This window comes from Ursus americanus, chromosome 15 (assembly GCF_024610735.1).
Source record: "Ursus americanus isolate L20-20 chromosome 15, mUrsAme1.1.p, whole genome shotgun sequence".
NCBI lineage: Eukaryota > Metazoa > Chordata > Mammalia > Carnivora > Ursidae > Ursus > Ursus americanus.
This window is the reverse complement of record NC_142141.1, coordinates 53323238-53347759: the sequence shown is the minus strand read 5'-3', so window position 1 is coordinate 53347759 and position 24522 is coordinate 53323238. Positions and strand designations below refer to the sequence as shown.

The window sequence follows — 24522 nt, the reverse complement described above, 5'->3', positions numbered from 1 at the left end:
TGCATATTTTAAATTCTTTCCAATTATGTTCATGTTTTAAGATTCTGTCCCTATTTATTTTACTTGTTTTCATTTCTGAATGATTGTTAGAAACTTGTCTTTATTTTTTTTAAAGATTTATCTATTTAGATTCAGTAACTTGTCTTTACTTTTTTTAAAGACTGATTTATATTAGAGAGAGAGTGGGCATGAGTGGGAGGGGCAGAGGGAGAGGGAGAGAGACTCTCAAGCAGACTCCCGAACTGAGCATAGAGCCCAAGATGGGTGGGCCTTGATCTCAGGACCCTGAGATCACGATCGGAGCTGAAACTAAGAGTCAGACGCTTAACCAACCGCACCACCCAGGCACCCTAATAACTTGTCTTTTGAAAACTGTCCCGAGGGTTTCTCTGAAACAGAATTATAGGGAGAACTTGGTCAGCTGATTCCCAATGATTTAGTTATTAAAATACTCCCTTTCTGGAGTATTCTGTGGGTTTTGGAGGTCCTGCTTATACACTGGCCCACCTGGACCACCAGGTTGCTTGCCTTGGAAGAGCTTGAAGCTCTCCACACCAGGAACTCTGAGTTGAGAGCCTGCTGATTGCTCCGGGCTTTGTAGATGGGGGGAGGCTGGTGAGGAAAGTGTCAGACAGCTTTCAGCAGTCTGTTAGCACTTACCCCAGGTGTTGATCTGTTCTCTCCAGTATGGTCTGCCACGTGGTTAGACTTCCAGCTCCACGAGAGGCTGTCCTGCTCATTCCTTTCACCCAGTGTCAAGCACCAAGCCTGACACATAATAGGCATTTGGTAAATATATTGTTTAGTGAATGAACTGAGGGCTGTGACCTCCTGGAACCTAGTTTTTCTTTATAAACGTAAGTATTTCATGAAAAGTACACTATCAAAGGAAGTCTAGCAATTAAGAAATTGTGGCAAGAGAAGGAAATAGGGATTCTGTTCTCTTTGCCTCTTGGAGTGGAGCACGGGGTTTGCAGGGGCTCAGGACCCCAGGATCTAGGTTAGGTTAGGGCTAGAAAGAGCTCTGGCTGTGTGAGTGAGCAGGAAGGCTCTTCAGCTCAGCTACTGGTGACAGTTTCTTTTTCCTCCCTTTTAAGATCTTTGAAGTTGTAATTTTTGCTGTATTAGATGTGTGTGCTGTAAATGGATCCTCATTTGGGGCAGTGTTTTAAGTGTTTCCAATTTGCAATAACATTAAAATTATTCATTAATAATCTAAGCCAGCATTACTGGTACTTCCTGTGTGCCAGGCTGTGCACTCAGTGTTTCATATGTTGTTTAATTCTCATAACTACCAAGATGTTGCTGTGTTATCCCCATTTTAAAGATGAGGAAACTAAGGCCCAGATGTCTGTTAATGCCCAGCAAAAACCACCAGCTGCTTGGTAGCAAGGCCTTCATTCCCTCCTGACTCTGTGACTCTAGAGCCATGCTCTTCACTGCCAGCTGGGTCTACTTCTGGAAAATAGGAGATGCTCCAGCTTTCAACCACATATTGAAGAGAATCCTGTGGTACAGTCATTACCATTAAAATGTACTGTTGAATTTAGAATTTTAATGGTTTTTGAGAGGAGCAGTAGTTACTGGTTATTCATAAGGACTAGTTCATGTTGGTATCTCTTGTCCTCATTCACTTTAACTTAAAAGCACCTATGTTTACGGGGTTTTCTTGTTCACTTGAAGAGTTTGCCTGTGCTAGCTGTATACCTAGTATTCTGCTTTATTCTTAGTAAAAATTACTAGAGTGGATGTATTCATTTGAAACTCCATGTATATTTTTAGGAAGTTAGAGGGATGAGTTTAGTAAACGAACATACAAGAGACCTCACAATCTTCCTTGCCCATCTTCATTTTTGCAGGTTGGCTTGGTGTTTCTGGGTGGTAAGTGCTCCCGGAAGCCCCTTAAGGGCAGGTGTAATTTTAGCTACCCCTCACAGCTTCACACACTGCCCTCACACATGTACCATATAGCTCCTCCGTAAGTATTTCTGATGGACTGGTCCAATTTCATTGTCTAGGAAGTTAGGGGAGTTGACAGTTCCATTCCATGGCCTCAGTGCTTCTCCTTAGTGCATTGTACTTTTGTTTCAAATTTACGGGGAAAAAGCTGAGTAAGGAATTTGCGTGGTCGAAAGAGTACCGTTGTTTGAGCTAGAAACTTGAGTGTTGTGAGCATTGGTACATGACCCATGGTTGCCTACTTTTGAAAATAATTTTGTGCTCATAGTATGGAAGTATACTAGGGGTTTTTAGAACAAACATGTAATTGTTACGTAACTTTCTTGTTGTAGTGGGCAGGCTTGGCGGAACTAAGAACTGCCGAAGCAAGGCAGATAGCTTGTGATGAACTGTTCACAAATGAGGAAGAGGAGTATAGCCTCTATGAAGCTGTAAAATTTCTAATGCTAAACAGAGCCATTGAACTATATGATGATAAAGAGAAGGGAAAAGAAGTACCATTTTTCTCTGTGCTTCTGTTTGCTCGGGACACATCGAATGATCCTGGACAGCTGCTAAGGAACCATCTAAACCAGGTGGGACACACTGGTGGCCTTGAACAGGTGAGCTGTGTCTTTACATGTGTATTAGTCCAAAATAGCAGCTTTAATCGTTAAACGTTATTTCGCAGCCTTTGTAGGTTAAGAATTCTGGAGTGGCTTAGTTGTGTGGTTTTGGCTCGGGGTCTCAGGAGGCTGTGGTCCTGTGTTGTTCAGGGCTGCAGTCATCTGAGGGCTCGACTGGCCTGGAGGATCCACTTTCAACGTGGCACAACACCTGGCCGTTGGCATAGGCCTCATGGGTAGTTAGAAGGACGGTTTGGTTTCCTGACACATGGGTCCTTCCATAGCATTGATTAGTGTCCTTGGGACACAATGGCTGGCTTCTCCCAGACAGTGCAATGATCCAAGAAGAGAGCAAGGGAGAAGCCACGGTGTGTTTTATGATCCCATCTTGTTATACACTGTTGTTTACACCATAGTCTGTTCTTTAAAAACAAGTCACTAAATGCTCTCGGGGAGAGCATTAAGTTCCATCCAGCTTTTCAAGTGAGGAGGGCAAAAGAACTGTGGGTCCGTTTTGTAACCACGTTCATTTCAGCCTGGGCTGCTTCTGCAGGATGCTGGATGGGATCGGTACCCTTGCGCCTGGCAGCCTACAGATAAATGAAGCAAAGGGTCTTAACTATTTAATCTTGGCAGCCAGAGCTGTATTAGATAGTGTCCTTTAAAAATAGAATTGGAGTCACCGTAGCCAATAGAGAGCAGCCTGCTCTTGGGTCTTTTACCCATACGCTGAGTTGGGAGTTCTGCGGAGTCCCAGTGCAGTGCTCTCCCATGACTCACCGCACATCTTTAGTGTGTGCTCATGATGTTATCTTAAAAAGCCTAAGTCTTTGTTGGTGGAATAGCCGGCTACCGAAGTAGCAGTTAAGGCTCTCCATCCGAAGCGCGACCTTTGTGGTGTGTAGCAAAGGGTGAATGCCGATGGTCCTGCGGGGTCAGGCAGGATTGAAGAGGATTGCGTCCGGCAAGTACCTGCCCTCAGAGTGTAGGCTCCTTCTGTCTGCCGAACTGCAGCCCCTCCCTTCAGGACGGAGCCTGGGGCAGCGTGGTTTGCATGTTAGACCAAAGTTCGTTCTTGCGCGGAGTCCTCACAAAGTCTACTGTAATGGCGAGTCCCATTTTTAAAACATAACAGCTGTGTCGAGATATAATTTGCATACCATAAAGTTTATCCTTTTGAAGTGTGCAACTCAGTGGTTTTAGTGTGTTTATAGAGTTTTGCACCCATCACTGTAGTCTAATTTTAGACTATTTTATCACCGATAAAGGAAACCCCATACTAGTGAGTACTAACTCCCCCTCCCCTAGCCCCAGGCAGCCACTAGTCTACTTTCTGTTTCTGTAGATTTGCCTATTCTGGACATTTTGTAGAAGTGGAATCATACACTATGTGGTCTTTTGTGACTCGCTGCTTTCACTCAGCATCATGTTCTCAAGACTCGTCCATACTGCAGCACGCGTCACAAGCAACATTGTGTCGTGTGGACAGACCGCATTCATCCGTCAGCTGATGGACACTTGGGGTCGTTCTGCTCTTTTAGCTATTATGAATAATCCTGTCGTGAACATTTACATACAGGCTTTTTGTGTGGACGCATGTTTTCATTGCTCTTGGGTAGATACCTGGGATATACTTTGTTTCTTAAATTGAAGTTCACGTAACATAGAATTAACCGTTTTAAAGTATATGACTCAGAGGTTCTTAGTACATTTATCAAGTTCCAAAACATTTTCATCACCCCAAAAGAAAACCTGGTACCTGTTAAGTAGTTATGTCCTGTTATTATCTGTTTGATTATAACTGTTCTAGTGGGTGTGAAGGGGAATCTCATTGTGGTTTTGGTGTGCGTTCCTCTGATGACTTTTCCCGCGCTCACTGCCTATTTGCGTATCCTTTTTGGATTAATGTCTGTTCTATTCAGATCCTTCGCCCAGTTTTTAAACTGATCATTTTTTTATTGTTGAGTTATAAAAGTTCTTTATATATTCTGGATACAAGTCACTTATCAGATATTTAGTCCACTTTTGATGATCTGCTTGTTTGTGACAACCGTGTCAAGAAGGCTGGGGCTGGGCCCACGCGGAGGAGGAAGGGGCGCGGCATGGCGGGGCTGTGCCTGCCTGGAACTCGGGCGGGGGTGGCGCAGGTGGGGAGCTGCATCTTGCACGGTGCCTTCCCTCCGCTCACCTCTTTGCGCTCTTCCCCAGGTTGAAATGTTCCTTCTGGCCTACGCTGTACGCCACACCATTCAGGTGTACCGGCTGTCCAAGTACAGCACTGAAGAGTTCATCACGGTCTACCCCACCGATCCACCCCTGGACTGGCCGGTGGTGACCCTGATCGCCGAAGATGACCGGCACTACAACATCCCCGTCAGAGTGTGCGAGGAGACGAGTCTGTGAGGGACGTGCGCCTGGACAGCCTGGCGACACGGCCGAGCTGCATGGGCGACTCCTTGGCTCGGGCCTTGGGCCTCCGGGGCTCTTAGAATGACCTGTGGGAACTCTTGGCCCCGTGAGCCAGGCTGGACTGGGCTGTTCTGTAGACAACTTTTGATAATAAGAATTAACCAAGTGTTTTCCCTTAACTTTGATGCAATATGTTTCCGGGGGGCCTTCAGAGCACTTCTTTTGGAAGGTACAAACTACATCTTCTCCATAAAGCAAATCTTTTATATCTGAGAAGACTCATTTTGGAGAGGAATGTGTTCTTTGTGTCTCAGAATCAAACTCTCTTTAATTGTAAACTGGCTCTCCATTTTTTCTAAGATAGTAATGTTTTGGTGGTAATGGGTCTCTGTAGTGCCCTTCTATGCAATTCAGCTGACGTGGCGTAACTCTGGGCTGGAGTCTGTTAGTGGCACAGTCATAACGTCGTTTGGATTTACATATTAATTAAAGCTATTCTAAGCAGATTGTCTCATAGAAGATTAAAAACTGGGTCCAAAAAGGAGTTATGTAAAGGCTGGAGAAGGAGCCGCAGGAGGGATGTGACGGCACCTGGAACTCCTGATCTGAGAATGTGACAGGTGCCTGAGGTCACGGCCATACCCGGTCGGGTGCCTCATGCAGGTGCGGTGCTGTCAGCTGGGCGAGCACCGCTTGTGTTGAGCCCCGGCGTCGGACTGGCGATGAGGCTCCGTTTCATAGGTGCGCCATTTTACAGTCAGAACAGCGCGGAGATCACCTGCTCTTGAGAGGAGGAAGCCAGGGCCCGATGACTTCAGGCACTCAACGCTGAGTTCAGGGGTGGGGGTGAGCTGGATCTGGGTCTTCCTGTGCCCTTCCCACGGGATGTTTTTTAGGATGCTTTCAGTGCCAAATTCGCGTTCCTGCCGGGGGGTGGGTAATAGCAAAGTGTCTAAGATTTTCCATGAGTAAGATGAAGCAGAAGCAAGTCCCAGAACTAAGTACGGAAGTGGGGCCGAGCTGCATCGGCTTGTGAGCCTGTGGTTTGGTTCGGGAAGCCTGAGGGGGGAGGGAGTAGTTCCTGGCGGTGAGGCCTGGTTGCACGCTGTTAGGGCTGGAGTCACCCACAGGGGCTGTGGGCTGTGTCCGTGGTTCCCAGGGACCAGGCACATCACTCCCGTGCTGTCTCAGCAGCCCCTGCCTGGGCTCAGCGTCTGTGAAGGTAGTATTACCCTGAGGTACCAAGCTTTATTTTATAATAATTAAAATCTTCATTTGGTTCAATTTAATATAGTTAATAAGCTATCACATGGTTTTGGGGAGTGGCAAACCTTTTTTGAAAATGTAAGTTTTGCCTTATACTTAAAAATTAGAATTCTTTTGAGAAAACTCAGAGGACACACAAAACTATGCAGACTATTACATGAGTATTTTCCCATTACCTCATCAGTAATATTCACCACAGTTGGGGAGGTGTTTATTGTTTAGAGTGTTTGAATCGGGTTCTGCTCCGAATGTGCATGAACGCGTTAGAGAGGCTTTGTGGTTTTCACTGTGAAATGTAATGGTGCCTCGAATAGGGAGGTACCTAGAAGCCAAATTAAAGTAATAATAATGACTTCTTATTGGCTTTGTTGCTTCATTTTAGTATTTGTAATTGTACAATAGGAAATGCTTACTGTTCATTCTCGAACATTTTTTAAAGCATACTTAGAATGTTTTGGCGCAAGGCAGTGGGGGTCGGTGTCCTCCGGGGGTGCACCGAGTCTGGCTGTTGGTCCATACCTACTTTTCAGTTTAGTAATACTCATGACCATCTGTCTCTGCATTATGAAAATGTTCTAATCTTCGTGAACTGGAACTAGACTTTTGGGCAACTTAATTGTTTACATGCATACTTTTTTCTTGTTCCTGTGCGATACTGGTAGAGCGCGTGGAAACTGTGGTCTTCACCACCATAGTGATGAAAGTTTGAAGGCACACGTTTAAGTGGCTTTCTGACCCAAGGCCTTATTGGACTTCGCTCTCAGCCTGTCATGCTGGCTTAGTGGGATCACAGCATCAGAGAGGCAAAGCTTTCAAAGAAACACTACTTCGGGGAATATAAATGATTGGTTGACTTTAAAAAATAACATTTCTTCATTGTAACATGCAACTTCAGTTGCCCAGAATCTTGCTTCCGTGCGTCATTCCTGGTCATGGGCTGGCCGGACCCGGAGATACAAATTGCACTGAGACCAAAATGGATGCAGGATAGTCTATTTAGAGGGGCCTCTAAAATGATACTTGTCCTAGGAAAAGAGAAAGCAGTGGTAACTACACTGGGCTTGCTTTCATTCCCAGAGCTTATTGCAGGAGGTCCGAGATTTGGACCCTGTGGTCTGGGCAGAAAGATGATCTCCAGCTTAAGCAGGCGTGACTTACAGCTTTGAGCTTATTTAAAGCGCATTTAAACCTGAAAGACTTTCCCTATAGCAAGTTCCCTGGAATTGATGTTGCTTCTTCAGGACCTCTTCTGGCTCCTCCCCTCACCTGCTTAGTTCCTTCTGCATACACAGCACGTACTGATTCCACTCCTACATGCAGAACAGCGATGACCACAGTGGAGGACGAGAGGCCCAGGTGTGGGTTCGCACTTGGGATCCAGACGGTGGTGGGGTTTGATCTGAAGTGTTTGCGGGTCCTCTTCCTTTGAATACAGCATGTCCGAAAATGTTTTAGACACACCAAACAGGACTGACCCTGCTTTCCTTGTGGAGCCATTGACGCTTGTATTTTATGTTGGGTATTGAGTTCAGTAAGGTCTGATGCAAGTTTGCAGGCATTGCCTTGGTACCCTTTCATTATCGGTTCCTTCCAGGTGTCGAGCTTAGCAGGTAAAAATCTCAGGCCACAGTCTTAACACCTCTGTCAGAAGAAACATCTTTGGTGGGGTTATATGTGCTTTTTTTTTTTTTCCTTTTTCTTTAAGAGGCTGTGTTTTCCCTCCTGCCCTACCCCTCCCACCAGGGTGCTGTCCCACCTCCATGCCCGAGGTCTGCTTCCCAAAGGCCTCTCGGGGAGCAGCTGTTATGCGCTCGCTCTCCTGCCTTTACTGCTCTGGCCTCTTGCTGTTGCTGCAGATGCATTGGACTCCAGTAGACTTCCCGGCTGTCTCCTCTTTCTGATGTTAAAATAACGTTTGATTATTTCATTTTCTCTCTTTATTAAGCAGTACTTTGCAGGTAACCCCCTTGAAAGCCCAGAAGTATTTTCCGAAGTCTAACCCTCCAGGGAATCCCGTTTGTAGGCATACATAGAAATAAATGTCTTTTAAAAAAAAACCCCGTGACTACTTAACACACAATGAAAAGGAGGTCCTCAGTGTGTGTGAAGTGCATCTGAAAAATGTGTGAAAGGCATAGAATCCCCAGATCCTTCAGCAGAAGGCAGGGCACAGTGTCAAGTAACTTACAGAAATGGCCCAAGGAACTGGAAGAAGTGAATTGAAAAAGGAACTGATTTTAGAGTAAAAATGTCACTTAAAACAACAGGGGCACCTGGGTGGCTCAGTTGTTAAATGCTCGACTCTCGATCAAGGCTCAGGTCATTGCCCACGTTGGGCTCCGTGCTAGGTGTGAACCCTACTTCAAAACAAAACAAAACCAAAAGACAAAACAACAAATGCCTGACAGACCTCCCGGCCTGTGTTACATGTGGAAAATCTGAATGAGTAGGACTTCTGTGTATGGATTCTGCTGATCACTTCTCCTAAAACGTATGAAGTTCCCTGTTTCATGGAAGTATAATTTGTAGTGCTTAACTCTTCTGGAAAGCCTTGGTGATCTCTTCTGAGAAGGTAGAGAGACTAGGGAGCCAGTGCTGAGTTGTGCAAATAGACCAGGGCAGCCGATGATTAAAGCCTTTGTCGCTCAGTTTATAACTTGGGGCCTAGAAAAGCACAAAACTAAGCTGGTCGGGCTGTCTGCGGGCCTTGGGAGCAGTAGGGTCAGGTGGGCGCAGCTCTGAGCGGAGGGGCTGGTGCATGCCAGCTGGTCGGCGCCCAGGCCCCACAGGGCCCAGCAGCCCTGCAGAGGGCCTGAGGGCAGTTGTCTCACTAGTCTTGTTCCCATGGTGAACTGAAATGGTTACTGGGAATGGTGGAATGGGTTAGTTCAGTCTGGAACTATAGACGTGGTAATTGCATTGAAATACCTTATCAGCAAATCATTCTATCCCATAATGCCTCTGTTCCCAGGCCTTATGGCCACCCGTGTATTTAAATATTTTGAATGCTCAGGACTAGCCAGGGCTTTTCATGGAGGAGAACCTTGGCTGGAGTCTTGTTCCGGTCACCTTGATTGGGTCAGGGATGAAATCGTCAGAATGTGGTTAGCGCAAGGAAAGGATACGGGGCCCCCAATATCTGGTCTCTGCGGTCACTCTCCTAGTAACCAGGGGCAGTTGAGCTTCCTTACGAGCTTCAAAATCATTTTTTTGTACTTAGATTTTAAGAGCTTTTCTATAATGAGAAACGCCTTGATCTGTACACCCATAAATGGTGCTAACATATGTTACAGGAGCCACCGTAGTGCGCGGGGCCGTCGATCACTTCTGAGTATTTCCATGTGGGCACAAAGCCAAAATGAATGTATTTAATGAGCTCCCTCCTCATTTCCGTTGTTCTTATGAGAGTGTTGTGGTATTGTTACCTGCAATCGAGCAGCTTCTGACTTTCTGTATTGTGAATTTGGAGGAGGATAACGACCGACCTCTGCCTTCGGCAACGCGTCTTCCTTCCCCCGAGGCTGGACTGTGTGGGGAGCTTGGCCTGGAGCTCCCTGCGTGAGCCTGGGCCTGCTCAGCAAAGTCTCCTCTGTTTACACTGTAAAATGTCAGCATCTGTCACAAACCTGTGCTCTAAGAAACGTGCTCCTGAGGCTCCAGTCCGGGTGGGGCCGTGCTCCCCACCTGCAGCTGTGGTGGGGTGCCTGGCTCGGGGGGCAGGGACTTGTTGACACAGGTCTTCACTGCTGGAGGCTGAGCTGACTCAGGGCTTCACTGTTGATCCCCTTTAGCAAACCTGGCCACTGAGGATTGTACAATTAACCAAAAATGTAGAAAATAAAAGATCAGAAGCCTGGCTGTGTTGCTGTGTTGCTTTTGGGGACTCGCACCTCCCGGGACAGGCCTGTGATGCCCATGACTTCAAGATGTCAAGCCCCTAAGTAAGTGCTGCAGAATAATTAGGCGCCTCGTTCTGGACGCGGGTCTGGATTCAGTACCCGTCCTCTTGCCATGGTCGTGGTGGAGCGAGGCGCCCGCACTCACAGAGCCTCCGAGGCAGAGCCCGCTGGCCTGCAGAGCAGGGCCGCAGCCGCAGTCCAGCCCCGGCCTTGCCGGCGTTTGCCCAGGAGAGGCCTGTGGGACCTGTGACATTCTGGGTGTTCACCGACGTTCGTGCACCCAGAAGCAGCGCAGTGGGAACCACGTTGTACACGCTGCGCATGGGTTAGACCGCCCTGAAGGAAGGGGGTGATCGCAAGATGGGGAACACCGGGCTTTCAAAGGTATTCCTGGGGCCAGAGAATGGAGTTTGAGTCCGCAGAGTGCCTTCCCGTGAGTCGAAGAACTGAGTCTGGGAGTCTGTTTGCAAAGTGGTGCTGGGCTTCTGAGGAATGCTCGGTGGGGGCGGGCACCCATCCGGAAGGGGTGCCGGGCTGGAAGTGGGTGGCCGAGACTGTCCTGGGGTCCGCAGCCACAGCAGACCGCACTCCTCCAGCGCACCATTCGGATGGTTTAGCAACACAACGCCTTCTATGAATACACTTTCCCTCTACTTTCCTGAATTACGGTGTTCTCAATTCTAAGGGCTGTGTTTCTGGCATTTCTCCATGGCCTGCTGCCACCCTGCAAGTGTAGAGAAAAGCAGGGGTGCAGGCTGGCGGTGCTAGGGAAGCCCTTAGGAATATTACCCCCCATCAAATAAAAAACCGTCTGTGTCGTGTGCAGTTAAAGTGAGCGTGTGTTTATACGGTCCATTTTCACTGCTCTCTCTCTTGCTCGAGACCTTCTGGGCATTCTTTCTGGAGGGCCTCTAGATTATTTGTCTCCCCTTCCCACTTCTACCCCTGCCTCTTGTCGGGGCACAGGGTGGGTGGCCTGGTAATGACCTTCTGACTTTGGGTCTGGAGGGTTGATTCTAGACTTCTGGCCCAGAAGAGGCAGAACAGATTTTGGCCTTTCGGGTGGAAAAGCCTGGAGTGACCCACCTGTCTCAGCTTCCCAGAGTGAGTGAGGATTTTTCTGCCCTTCCCTCCACCTGGCAGCCCAGCCCTCTGCTGTCGCAGGGTGTTGAGAAGTTTGGTGACCATGGTGATGGGACTTTGCATGCACTGTTACGATGTAGAATGTTTATTATAGCTCAGGACAGTGCCTACCACATCCTTCCGGTGCCATCTCCCCAGATCAAGAAGAACTAGAACGTAGTTTAGGGCAGATGAAAGGCGGTCAGGTCAGCACATGCTGTGCTGTCACTGGGGAGATGGCACTCTTCAGAAATCTCGGAGAGAACACTGAACATAAAAGGCCAACACCGCGGTAATTGTTGGTTTATGTACCTGAAAATCACATCTCAGTTGTGCCGGGTCCTGAGGAGCACGGTATGCTAGTAAGGTTTCAAAAATATCTTTTAAAAGCATACAGGTAACGCCCCTGCAAAGTTCGTTTTCATAATTATAAGTAATGCTATAATAAGCATTCTTATTCATGAATCTTTTTAGGCATTTCTAGATTCAACGTGTGTAAAGCTCTTTAAACATATTTCCCAACCGCCCTCCGAAAAAGTTGCAAGAATTTTCAGGCTCACCGGGAGGTACTGGAGGGCCTGCTTTGTTGTTCCCTGAGTGATACTAAGTGTGATTTTATTTTTAACTTTGACGATTCGGCAAGAAAAAAAGTGGAAAGAGAGAGAGACATCTAGTTTTAATTGGCTTTTGATTCTGGTAATGGACATTTTTCCTAGATATTTATCAGTCATTTGGATTTCTTTCCTGCTTCGTTCATGTTCACCCATGATGTTAATGTCCCTGGTTGAGTGTACGCTTGAAACATCTTGCCAAAGTGTCCGCTGAAGAGGTGCCCTTGGTGGACAGTTGCACTGGGGACTAGGGCGCCAATTTCCTTAGGCCCCTGCCAGCGCTGAGCTCTAGCGTAGTGTTCGGTCTTTGCTGAGTTGGTGGTTGGACACTCAGTTTGCGTTCCTGTACTGAGAGACTGAACCGGTTTTGTTTGTAGAAGCCATTCATGGGTCGTTTTCTGGGAGCTCATGTCCTTTGCCCGTCCGCCATACTCTCTAACTAGACTGTCATCTGTGAAAACCTTTGGTTTTTGTTTCTGTATTTCACAGAGATTTAGGGGAGGAAACATCGAGAAGGGAAGGCTGACGGGTGATCGCACATCGGTGTTGCACTCTTTGATTGCCACTGACAGCTGGCTTAGGTAATCTTAGTTCACCGAGGGCTTGACCTTCATCAGCATGAAGTGGGGTTGGAGGTGAGTCCCCTCAGGAAGGGGACACTGCACAGGTGTCCTGGGGTTTGCATGTTCCAGGGAGGAAGGTGGGAATGCCTTCTTTTTCTCCAAAGAGTGCCTGCTCTGGGCAGGCACAGTTCCAAATTCTAGATGCAAGGCTGAGCTGGCCGTCTTCCCTCCCTGTCCTTCCCGGGCCCTCTCCAACTGCCTGTCCCCCCCCCCCCCCCCCCCGTTCAAAAGCAGTTTTGTCTTCCACTGTTCAAGAGGTAATCAATAGGAGAACTTCCCCTGCCCCTGGATGAAAACTCAACTCTGGGCATCCCTGGCTCTCCTGAGCACCCTTAAATAACAAAGCAAGCTTACAGGAGGGCCCAGGGAGGGGGGGGCACAGTTGTGGTTAGTTAAGCATCTGACTCTTGATTCTGGCTCAGGTCAGGATCTTAGGGTTGTGAGATCGAGCCCTGTGTTGGGCTCTGTGCTCAGTGCAGAGTCTCTTTCCCTCTCCCTCTGCCCCATCCCCCCTCCAGCTCTCTCTTGTACTCTCTCTCTAATAAATCTTAAAAAAAAAAAAAGCTCACATCCATTTTATGTTGCCAGATGTGATTCCTGTTCAGACGTTGGGACACCCCATCTCGTCTAAGAGTCAGAGCGACGAGGAGTCGCTGCCCCGCTGGCCCTCTGGAGTTGGAGCAAGAGGAAGGAGGCAGATGCTCGCCGTCCCAAACTGGCTGAGCCTGGCCAGGACGTTGTTCTCATTCTCTTGTTGTGGTGTGGGGTACTTGCAGGGGTCTCTGGAGACCCCTCTGCCCCTCCTCGGGCCCCCAGCTCAGGCCGGCATGAGCACTTCCCTCGATGTGGCTAACCCTCTCTCCTGCCCACAACCCCTCCTTCGCAGCTCCTAGGAATCCAGTGATAGCTCCAGCTTCCTTCTTCTAAGCCTGTTCGCCCCCTCAGGACCTCAAGAAGGCCCAGGTCAGCTTGTTATCTGTGTAGCTCACGTCTGGCCCATGGGGAAGCCTTTGCAACTTCTGCCCTTTCGACCTTGGCATGTGCCGGCCAGCCCCGATGCCGCCTCTCCCTTGGCCCTCTCTTCTGGCAGATTTGACAGGGGAGTCAGACACCAGAACACTGAGACCCCACCTCTAAGGGCCCATTTCAAGCTCGCAGTGTTTCCTGAAGAGCCCTATCACTAGGCTTAAGGTGTTGAGGGACCCGTGTCCCCAACTCACACATGTGCACACATCCCTGAGGAGGAGAAGGGCTCAGTATAACTCTGCAAAGAAACCATCTCTCAAATTATCTTTCAAATTATCTGAGTATCTGCTCTTTGTTCTTTTATGCCCTTGCGGTGAGTGAGGATGAAAGAGGGAGCAGGTTTTGGAATGGGCCAGGCATGAAGACACCTGGAGCAGGAGGCTGGGCTCCTGCAGGAGTCCCCATCTGGTGATGCTGCTTCTCAGTGGCTGTTAGCATCCTGCTTTCTGGTTGGGGCCTATTTACGACATGTAGCCTAAGCTCAGCCTAGGGCCCACCCATGTTAAGTGTGAGGTCCTCCTTGTAGCAACCCAATGGCTAGAGTGAGAGGAAGGGCCAGCCTGGAAAAGCAAGGAGGTAGTGGGGGTAGGTGGTCAGCCTGCTAGGAATAGTTGGGCAGGTTGTGTACTGCAATACTCCAGGAGGTGTCATTCACTTCACAGCCCAGGGGGACACATGAGCCTGAAGGCTCCTGTAGCATCTTGCCCTGGGCGACCAGGAGCACCTGAGCTAAGCCAGAGGGACTAAGGATGCTGAGGAGGGACAAGTGAGAGCTACTAGGAGAGAGAACTGCCAGGGTTTGTGACTTGATTGAGGGAGGGGTGGGGCATGGAGGCAGCCTCTGGCTGGGTGATAATGTGACTCATCTAGACAAAAGTCCGGAGGAAGCAGGGACAGGGTGGTGAGAAAGTGTGCAGGGTTTAAGGCCTAGGCCCCTCTGGGACCCCTCGGAGAGGTTGGCAGGTGACTGGTCTGAAATGCAGTAACAAGTCCGGGCTCGAAAAACTGCCCTGGGGATCCCCAGTGTGTCTGTGGAACTAGAGACATGCCTGGATGACATCACCGGGGAGCATGCGGGACTGGCTTCCCAACTTTGCTGGCAGCAGGTGGCGGGGGGGCATTTGTGTTCTTTTCCAAAGACGGCAGAATCCACAGCTCTGACCAGCACAGCTGTAGAGTGAGGAAGGCTGCAAGCGGAGCTGGACAGCATCTGGGGGAAAGGCAGAGCAGCAGAGGGGGGCTGTGGCTTTGCCTGGCACGGGCAGAAACCACTTCTGGGTTTTGGCTGCACGAACCTACGAGCAGGGGTCATTGCAGTGTCTGGGGGCCGGGGGCCGGGGGCCGGCGGGGGGCGGGAGGGACTGGCCACGCCTGCCTTCACAGCACCAGAGCTTAGTACAGAAATCAGATGAACGGATGCCAGGTGGGCAGTGTACAGTTGGGTACTAATTGTTCATTCTGTTTTGGCCTTTGGACTCAAGGGTATCTGGAGTATCTGAACCGAAGACAAGATTGGTTGTTGTTTCGTTTCCTGAAAGCTGTGGGAGTTGGTCTTTGCCGAAAGCAGGCCGGCAGGAGAGAGTGTGGAGTCACTGACCGAGGCAGCTGGACGCTGCTCGGAGGCCCAGCAGCCGCACACCTCAGTCTGCCCGCACGGCCGGAGATCGGGCTCAGCAACCCCTGCCGCCGCGCTAGCTCAGAACCGGACGAGATCTCGTTCTAGAGCAGAGAAGGCCGACCTGGAGGCAGCCAGTAACCTGCCCGACTCAAAGCTAGTCAGCAGCCGAGGTAGAATGAGGATTCACAGCTCCTGTGGTTTTTTTTTTTTTCCTTTTCTTTTTGTGCAAAGACCTGTGTATTGAGCTGTGAAAGTAACACAGTATTTATTGGCTTGTGTGGTTCAGATAAGAAGCCTGGAGCTCATGGCGTGAATTAAAGAAACAAGCAAAGCCAACCTTCCCCCCCACTCAAGTGTTGCCTTTAAGAGTTCAAAAGGATAGTTTGGAAGAGGGCATAGTTCTCTCCATGATATTAACCTTAAAAAAGCCCAGTAGATCATATCTATGAATATATTCTAACTACCTATCACAAGGGTAAGCCTTTTGGAATGTTGCTACCACTGTATAATATGTGGGTGTGGGTGGTTTGGGATAATTTACAGAGAGGCAAAGAGATTAGAGGCAGGTGTTTCAAAACCATGAACCGTCTCATGGTTTATTTGAATAGCCTCTGGATTAAAAGCTCTCAGTCATCGTAAATGAAGCAGACCAGTATGAACACTAAAAGTCCTCTGCAATGTGTGACATTGCAGGTGAGGTGAGGCGGGCAGGCTGCTGGGAATGGTTGTGCAGGCTGTGCACTGCAAAAACTCTAGGAGGTGACATTTACCTTGTAGTCCAGGGGGACAGATGAGCCTGGAGAAAGCTCCTGCATCATCCGGCCCTAGGAGACCAGGAGCACCTGAGCTAAGCCAGTGGGACTGAAGAGGATGCAGAGGAGGGACAGAAGTGAGAGAATGAGAGGAGGGAGGACTGCTGGCGGTTAGTGGGACCCTGCTGGTATGGGTTAGGAGTGTCATGGAGTTGGTTTCTGGGTGGATGATAATGTAATTCATCTGGGGTGTCAGGAGAAAGCATGAGAGGGGTGCAGATTTGCATCTCGCGATAGTACTGCTCCCCATGGGAAAATGGAGGATGCTTGGGCCAGCACAGCGCCACGAGCTGACATTCAAGCTGGGCAAGAAGACAGGCCATAGCCCACGTGCCATGGATGGCAAGAAAGGTGATGACCTCTTTGACTGAAAAACATGGCAGTGTTAGAGGCAGTAACAGGGACGCATGGTCGAGGCATGAGATCTGGGATTTTAACCCAAAGACAGGAAATAAAGCAGATGCAGTCTCAGGCAGGGCAGTGGGATTCTTCCAACCCTATTAATTACAGGTGTGTAATGGAACCCTTTCTCTCTGTAATCTCTCATGGGAGGTTCAAAGAAGAAGAGCCATTGCTCTTTGAGGTTAAGACATCACATTTTAAAGAAGAGTAATGCTTTTCACATAGCGGTCGATCAGAACAAGAATCTCTTAGATGTGGGCAGGAGGGGGTTTTGGGTTCTGGCCTTCTTACTTTCCTGACGCCTGTCTGAGTTGGGTATCCCCATTCAGGAAGTGGCGGGGAGAAGCTGAGCTTCAGAGAAGTACTTTCAATATTACTGCAACGGTGGGAAGTAAAAATTCATTTTCAGATAGAATACAATTTGAAGCAATAGGTCATATTTAAATAAGGGAGCTTAGAGAAATAACCCAGTGGTTAGAGGTTTTAGCTACCAAGGCAAAGGCACAATTTTAATGCCTCCTGTATATTTGACAGAAAAGGGGAAATGTAGTTAGAATTAGGAAACCATGTAATTAGGGATGTATAAATAGACTGAGAGAGTTTTAAAAATTGAGAGACTAAGAGCAATCTCAATTGTATGCCAACTTTAAGCTTAAAGAAAAATTAGAGCGTGAAAAACTATTTGACAATACATGAGTGTAAATTCCACCTCCCCAAATAACCAAAAAAGGAAAGCATATAGAAATGCTCTTAGCAATGCAAAAAGTTACTTCTTTTAACTACATACACGGCTCTTGTTGAAGTGCCATATGTGGTTTATATTGACCTCTGCAGTCGATTCGAATCAGACGCTGCACAATGTTTTAACGCGACTGGTTTCCACGAAACCCACAGTTTCGCTGTAACACTAAAGAGCTGGGCAACGGGCAGCCACGGCACGTGTCGAATGACTCCTAGTAGACTTCATTGTGTTAAAAAAACATTCTGGATCACTGCTAATGTTCAGATCTGAGATGAAGAATGAGGTAATTTTTTCTTTCCACCACAGGACCCCGGTAGCGTGTTCTAAATCCTAGATCGTACACCCAGTGTGGGCCCTGGAAGGAGCCTTAGCAGTGATGGCCCAAGCCTCTCACCGTGCAGGTGACGGTGTGTGGCGGGAAAGGTGTGAGAGCCCCGAAGGTCATGCTATAGACCCACAGCTGTTGAAGCTCTCCTTAAATGAACGAGCATGGACTTGTCCGCGTCGCACAGAATCTCATGCGTGGCTCTCTCAGGATTTCTTTTCTTTTTTTTTTTTAAAGATTTTATTTTTATTTATTCGACAGAGATAGAGACAGCCAGCGAGAGAGGGAACACAAGCAGGGGGAGTGGGAGAGGAAGAAGCAGGCTCCCAGCAGATGAGTCTGATGTGGGGCTCGATCCCATAACACCGGGATCACTCCCTGAGCCGAAGGCAGACGCTTAATCGCTGTGCCACCCAGGCGCCCCCTCTGCCAGGATTTCTGAAGCGCTACAACAAGCTCCTGGGTCATCCCGGCTTTAGATACTCGTGCTCTCGATACATCACCAAGCAAACCAACCACATCCTGGCTCAAAGGAACCGTGTATCTGCCTCCACGAGCCTCATGGAGGCGGGCTTGCCTGCTTCGTGGTGCCTGGTCCACGCTGTGGGTGCTGGGTGACTGGTGCTGATGGATGCCTTATACCTTTGTTCCACCAGGCTGGTCTGAACTTCACCTTGATAGCCGGCTCATCCAAACTGTGGGCCCCCCATGGTCACGGCCCCACACTTCAGGGAACCAGAGTCCACCTGGCTGTGATGTTTCCCAACTCCAAAGGCAACCGCTTCTTGTCCCCGGTGCATGGCTGGAGGACGTCTGCCTCTCAGTCTTCCGGAGCCAACCAATCTCCATATGCTGCTGAATTTCCACGAAGCCACACAGGCTGGTCTGTCTCCAGCTTTCTTTAATCTAAGGAGACCACTTCTACTTCTGGACACAGAAAGGGTTCCTAGCTCTTGTGCGTTTCTATGTCCACGCACGGACTGTGGTGTAAGTCTTGTTAGCAAAGCACACTTAAAGTTTCTAAAAGCATGCTGCCTCGTGTGCGGCAGACTGCATCCAAGCAAGTGCCTGATCTGACGCCGTCTTTTAGGGGTCCTGGCTGATGATTCGTGAAGCGGAGGGAAACAATCTTTCGGAATCACCTGGACTTGGCAAAGAATGACTTAAATACAATCTGATAGCGGAGGAGGCCCACCTCGGGTGCTCTGCGTAGCACAGGCTGCTGATCGTTTCCACCTCCCCTCTTGGGAAGAAAGTCAACTCAGAACACCTCCTCTCCACTGTTTTTCCCTTTGGAGATCAGGTAGTAAGCTACACCGCCCCCCTTCTGACCTCTGCGTGGGGTTTGGGTTGTCTTGATTACGTAATAAAATTCCTCTCACTTTCAACATTAGCACAGTTCATTTTAGACATTCGGCCTTGAAAAGGGCAGCAACAGGGCCTTCCGGTCCATTGTCTTACGATTTCTTCTACATCCTGTTTTATGTGTGGTTGGATCAGCTGATGAATCATGCGATGTTTTGCTGCTCCAAATGACAGAAATAGAGACTCAAAGTAACCGTCCGGAGGAGTCTCTCGAACGTTTGCCAAACACGTTGCTCAAAAACATGCTTTTCTACGGTTCACAGGCTTTTTATGAAAGAACCGAGGGAAGGTGGCCATCTCCAGAAAGCAGGAGGGAGCCCCGGGTTTCACGGAATTGGCTGCACGTGGACCGCAGACGTCTCAACGCTAGGAACTGCCCGGTCTTCTGAAGCCCCGCCCATCGGCAAAAGGGGCGGGGCTTAGAACCCAGAAGACCCCTTTTACTGAGCTGTGCCTCACTTTGTTTGAAAACTTCATCCTGCGTTTAGGGGTCAGCTCACCTGCAAAAGAAGAGGCCAGAAGCCCCAGCTGGTTGGAACACAACAGCCCATGCTGTCCTGGGCCCTGGTCTGCTTAGAAATTCAGGGAAGTAGAAAGATTTTCAAATATGAGAACATATTTCTCAAGATCATGTCATTTAATTACAAGATTATACATACTTTTTCTCTTGCAACACAGCCTCTCGGGCTCTTCCACTTCAGTCTGAATTAAAGAAAGAAACTCTGGTCAGAGAGTTACTCAGTTTTTAAATTGTTTTGTTTCTAGAGACTAAGAGTACAAAAAAAGAAAAGTTACTCTCCTCCTCCCCCTTCCTTCCCATAAGAAAAGACCCCAAATGGGGAACAATTAGGGTAGGGAGCTGCTGAATTTTTTTCATTTCTTACTCCCAGCTATCACTGAAGAAGTTTTGTCAAATTTGGGTAATGTAATGACTCTCCCAGCCCCGAGAGAGATCCAGAAAATGCTGCCTGTGAGGACCACAGAGTTGGACCCTGGTTGGGAAGTGCCCTGGGGTTTGGAGAACTTTCAGCTCCATGGAGCTGCGCTATGGTGGAGCCCCTCCCTGGGCCTCCCTCCTCCTGAGCCCCTGCCCTCTGCACCTCCCAAAGTTGTTTATTGGTAGGACTCAAAGAATGAAAAAGTGCATTTGCTACCATACCGAAGCTTTCCTTGGCCCCACCCAATAGAGCCTAAACAACACTAAAAGCTACTCTTTCTGAGGGTATCAACCATCCGTGGACATTTCAGAGCCACCTGCTCCGGCTGACCCATGAAACAAAACAGAAATACAGAACCAGAAGACCTTTGGATGAAGACAGCCCCAACACAGACAGGCGGCAAGAGGCCATTCCCTGGCTTCCACCCAGTTTTGTAAACCAGTGGCCTCCCGTGCCCACAGGAAAGAATCCCAGTCAGGTGAGGGGTTCTGGCCAACGTACAAATCTCTCAACATGCCCCTGAGCCTCATGGCCGACAGGTCCAGCCCCGTCATGACGTTCCTGGAGCAAGCCTCACCTGGTTCTTTCCGCTCACGTCTTGGGCACCGGATGCCCAGTGCCTCTGAGGTCTGCATGGAACAGAGCACACGACACCTTCATGTCTAGAATGACCTGGCGTAGGACCTTCAAAAAAGCCAAGAAGTCTCTGACCTGGGAGTACCCTCAGTGTAGAAGGACTGCTTTGAGCTGCCCCAGCTTATTTCTCAGCATTTAAAAACGGCTTTTTGCCCCTGTCGTTTTAGACTATATTTGTCTACACGTATCATCCAGCGTGGAGAAAGTCATGCCTTGTCTTTTCATGGTCCTTGACATGTGACTCTCGCAGGCACCACACCCTTCGAATTATATCTGTCAGCTGAGCAGCTGGCAATAAAAAAGAAACCTGTGTTGGGGAATCTTTGTTTTGGTCGGCAACGTCAAAGGTGTGGCCCTCCTTACTCTGAGAAGTGGGAAGGAGCAGTGTTCCTTTCCCGTCTGAGGCTGCCAGCACCGGGGCTTGCTTGAGAAGCTAAGGAGTGTGTGGTAGGCCGTGACATTAAGCAGCCCACGTGAAGGACCTGTGTGAGGGCGTGAGGTACGGTGTGCCTCGAGGCAGGTTTTGGACCCGTCCTGCACAATCTCTGTCATCGTGGTCTGGGTCTGGGGTGGCTTCCCGTGTTCTCTGAGACGGTCGCCACGTATTTATGGCCTGTGATGTTCATCACCGATGGTGTCTCTGAGGTTCTAACGACACGTTCTAGTTGCCTCATGAAGGGTCTCTAGCTGATCTTTCCCACACTTAGAAGAGGTGGCTTTTTCAGTTTGATCTTTAAGCTCCAGTCCCACAAGCATGAGATAGTCACACATGTTAAAAAATACTGTTTAATTTTCTAGTCATGTACTTTTAAAAAGCTGATACAATTAGACGTTTTTTTCCCCATCTTCTCAGATCTGCCTCTGAAACCACCCGAGAGCTACGCATCTTAATTTCCAGAACTCGTCTATACGGAGGAAAAGTCTCTCAGAGGAAGCACATGAAAATTTGTCCCCACGGTGGACACACCCAAGGTCACTTGATATCCAGAAATGTGAATACAGCCCTGTGATGTTCATGGCTGATTTTATGCCCTTACATTCTTTTTTTTTTTTTAAATGAGGAACAATATGATTACACAGTACTGAAAACAATAAACACAAAAGGCTTGCCTTTTTCTTCCTTTTTTCTTTTTTACCCCTTCCAGTGTGTATTTCCATCCCCACTATTGTCTATACCAGCTGACCCCACTTATACCCCTGTTACCCATAATGAAAAATAGTTCTCTCCTCATTTATTGATCCTTACATTTATATACAAATGACAGACTCTGTAAAACTGCTGTAAATAAGATACAATGTTCATCGATACAATACGTTTCAACTGCAGGTCTGTGGAGCACACAAGCAATCACTGTATTGTATTAGAGACATTTTATTGAAAATGCGAAAATAGGAAATGTATTATAGCCTAAAATAAATTACATAACATATACAGTATATATTTATATCTTTAAAATATTTTTTGTGTTTAGGTTCTTTCCGTCTAGGAATTTTGACTAAATCAAGAATTTAGTGAACTGTGTCCATAATTTTTTAAAGAAAAAACCCGCTTTCCAAAACTTAGAAAAATATACTGCACTAAATGGATTTCAAATGTGTCATTTCAGGGAATATCACATAGTGACTTCGCTATCGCTTAGAAAATGTCTTGCTTTATCGTGTGGCGTGAATTACCTGTCCCGCATGGTTATGACTAAGAGTGGCGGACCCAGGTAATGAATCTACTTCAAAAGTTACGATACAGCAACCTGGCATTAGAATGCTAGATTATGACTTAAAGCTTCCGTTCACTTTAAAAACTAAGAATGTGAAGTTAAAATGCTCCGTTTCACTTGCTCTCTAGCGCCATCTTCAGGAAAGGTGAGTGACAAACAAGCCTTCGGGGAAAGTCACGCCTGAGGATGTTGACATTTGGAGATGCGCTTCTGCGACAACAGAAAAAAGTTAGCTCATGTATGTACACGGCGGGGCCTGAAAGGTGGGAGCTCGCTCAAACCTAGGAAAATGCAGGTGAAATGCTATCGTTCAGTCCGCTACTCCCCTGGCGTCTCGAACCTTCCCACGGGAGGTCGGGCCCGCGTATCTGTCCGTCCGTCCACGCGGACGCTCCGCATGGGGTGGCCGACCGCAGCGGTGCGGGGTGGAAGGACCCCGACGGCCCTGGTCCTGGGAAGCCAGCCGAAGAGAGCCGCTGTCACCTGTGGATTCGGAAGAGAGATGCAGAGGGACGGGGTCCAAGGCGGCCTGCTGGGCGGTGGCGGCCGAGCGCGCGGATGGCACAGCCGCTGTCCTTTGGTTCCGAGTTGGAGATTGTCCGAGGGAGGAGGAGGAGACAGGCTGTTCTAGAGGCCTCTGCGTCTTCGCGATTTCGGGGGAAGCGGGGGCGTGAGCTCATTGTTCTGTGTGTACAAAGCGCTGGCGGAGGCCGCCGTTCGGTCCCCACAGCCAAGTGAGCGGACCCAGTACGCAGCAGAGTCGACACGAAACCTGGGCAGCAGGGCCTCTTCCGTGACCCAAACCCAAAACCAAACCCAAAGCAGAAGAAAGAGAGCACGACGGGAGCGGAGATGTCGCTGCGCTGCCACTGCGGCCGCCCTGCTGTCCCCGCGTCCCGCGCCTTAGTCATTCTCCTCTCGCATTTCCACCACGTCCGTCCCCTCCTCCGCAGGCGGTATGTCCGTCATGGCCGAGTCCTCCCCCTCGGCCGCTGTCTCGTTCTCCATCTTCTTTTTCTAGACCCAAGAAGACTCATGAGTGTGGGGCTGTGAAGGGGATGGGTCAGGGCAGAGCCACCAGCAGGGAGAGGCCGCCAGGGTCTGGGGGGGGGGGGCTCGCTGCAGACCTGGGTCTCCTTTCTGGTTGGGGTGACCTCCCGGGTTTGGCGTATTTCTTTCAGTCCTGTTACTGGGGCGGGGGAGGGGGGGGCTGGCACTGTGCTAGGGCTCTTTGGAGGATCCTGGCTGCCCCTTCCCCAGCCTCGTGCCACCCTCCCTCCCCCCACAAAAGAGCTCTGGCAGCTGATAGGGACCTGCCTTTGCAGCCCCTCCCCATGGCAGCAGCGCCTCCCCAGCCTCCTGGTCTGGCCACAGGCAGACTCTTCTCCTTGGGGATCAGGTTCCCCAGCCCCCCTGCCATTCTTGGCTCACTGGAGACCCTGTCATTATCAATACCCTTGGCATCACTGATAGGCCAGCTTCAAGGACATGGCCCTCTACCTCCTGCCACTGTCCACCCCTCTCTTCCAGGCCCCTGTCCCCACAACCCATGGGCCTTCTTGCCTCCCCTCCCTTCCCATCAGCTTAAGTGAAATGTTCAATAATTATAATCGCTTCTGTGCCCTGCCTCTTTTTTCTTTAATCTCATTTGTAGGTAAAACCCTGATCTTGTTTGGGTCCAAATCTCTGCCAATTTCAGCCCTTGCCACCCAGCTGCTGTGGCTGGGGGATCACACTGGTGAGCCCTGGAGATCCATCCTCGGGCCCTTTCCCTTCTCTACCCCCGTCCACTCCCTGGCTAATCCTGTCCCTCCTGCACCCTAAGTAGTCATCATCTTAGGACCATACTCCCAAACAATTAGGCAACCTTGCAGGATAAATGAATTGTGTGCTAATGCTGTGAGTATGCAGTGCGTGTGTGTGCGTGAGGGCGCACGCGTGCGGTGGGCAGTTGAGAAGACTTCCTGGAGGAGCATGGGATCTGAGCTGAAGAGGGGAAGGGATTTGCAGAGGCAGAGTGGGGAAAGGGCATTCTGATCACCCAACATTTTCTAGACTGGTCCTCAGCGATAAAGTCTGAGTTTATAAGGACTTAGAGGATGGATCGGTTTCAGCATTTTCTTGTGTGGTCAAAAGGTTACTTGGTTCCTATAATTTATAGTTCTCTCGAGGCAACACTAGGATGCAGGATTGTATCCTTTCAGTTGTCTCTCCTGAGCCATCTGGCTGGCTTTTGAGACATGGCGGGTGTCAGGAATAATCCACATAATGGGTGTAAGGAATAATCTGCAAAGTAACATACTGAGGTGTCCCCTTGTTACTGAACCTGACCTAGGACTGAGCAACTCTGGCCACAAGGGTCCCTCACATGCGGGAGGGCCCCGAAGATCTGGTGAGCAGTGTGGATCCAGCTGAGGTGGGGAATGAACGTGAGGCGCCACCGCCTCGG

At 49.1% G+C, this 24522-nt stretch overlaps 2 protein-coding genes across 4 annotated transcripts in view; one reads left to right on the top strand and one right to left on the bottom strand.

Annotated features, from left to right (window-relative positions):
• Window positions 1–10095, top strand: part of OTULIN (OTU deubiquitinase with linear linkage specificity) — a 31479-nt gene extending 21384 nt beyond the window's left edge. For both annotated transcript variants that reach the window (XM_045787158.2, XM_045787157.2), the window contains exons 6-7: window positions 2292–2561; window positions 4773–10095. In XM_045787158.2, the coding sequence (XP_045643114.1) occupies window positions 2292–2561; window positions 4773–4967 (465 nt within the window). In that variant the 3' untranslated portion in view covers window positions 4968–10095. The remainder of the gene's footprint in view (window positions 1–2291; window positions 2562–4772) is intronic.
• An 11031-nt stretch (window positions 10096–21126) lies between these two features.
• Window positions 21127–24522, bottom strand: part of ANKH (ANKH inorganic pyrophosphate transport regulator) — a 130518-nt gene continuing 127122 nt past the window's right edge. For both annotated transcript variants that reach the window (XM_045787160.2, XM_045787159.2), the window contains one exon: window positions 21127–23090. In XM_045787160.2, coding sequence (XP_045643116.1) covers window positions 22977–23090 — 114 coding nt within the window. In that variant the 3' untranslated portion in view covers window positions 21127–22976. The remainder of the gene's footprint in view (window positions 23091–24522) is intronic.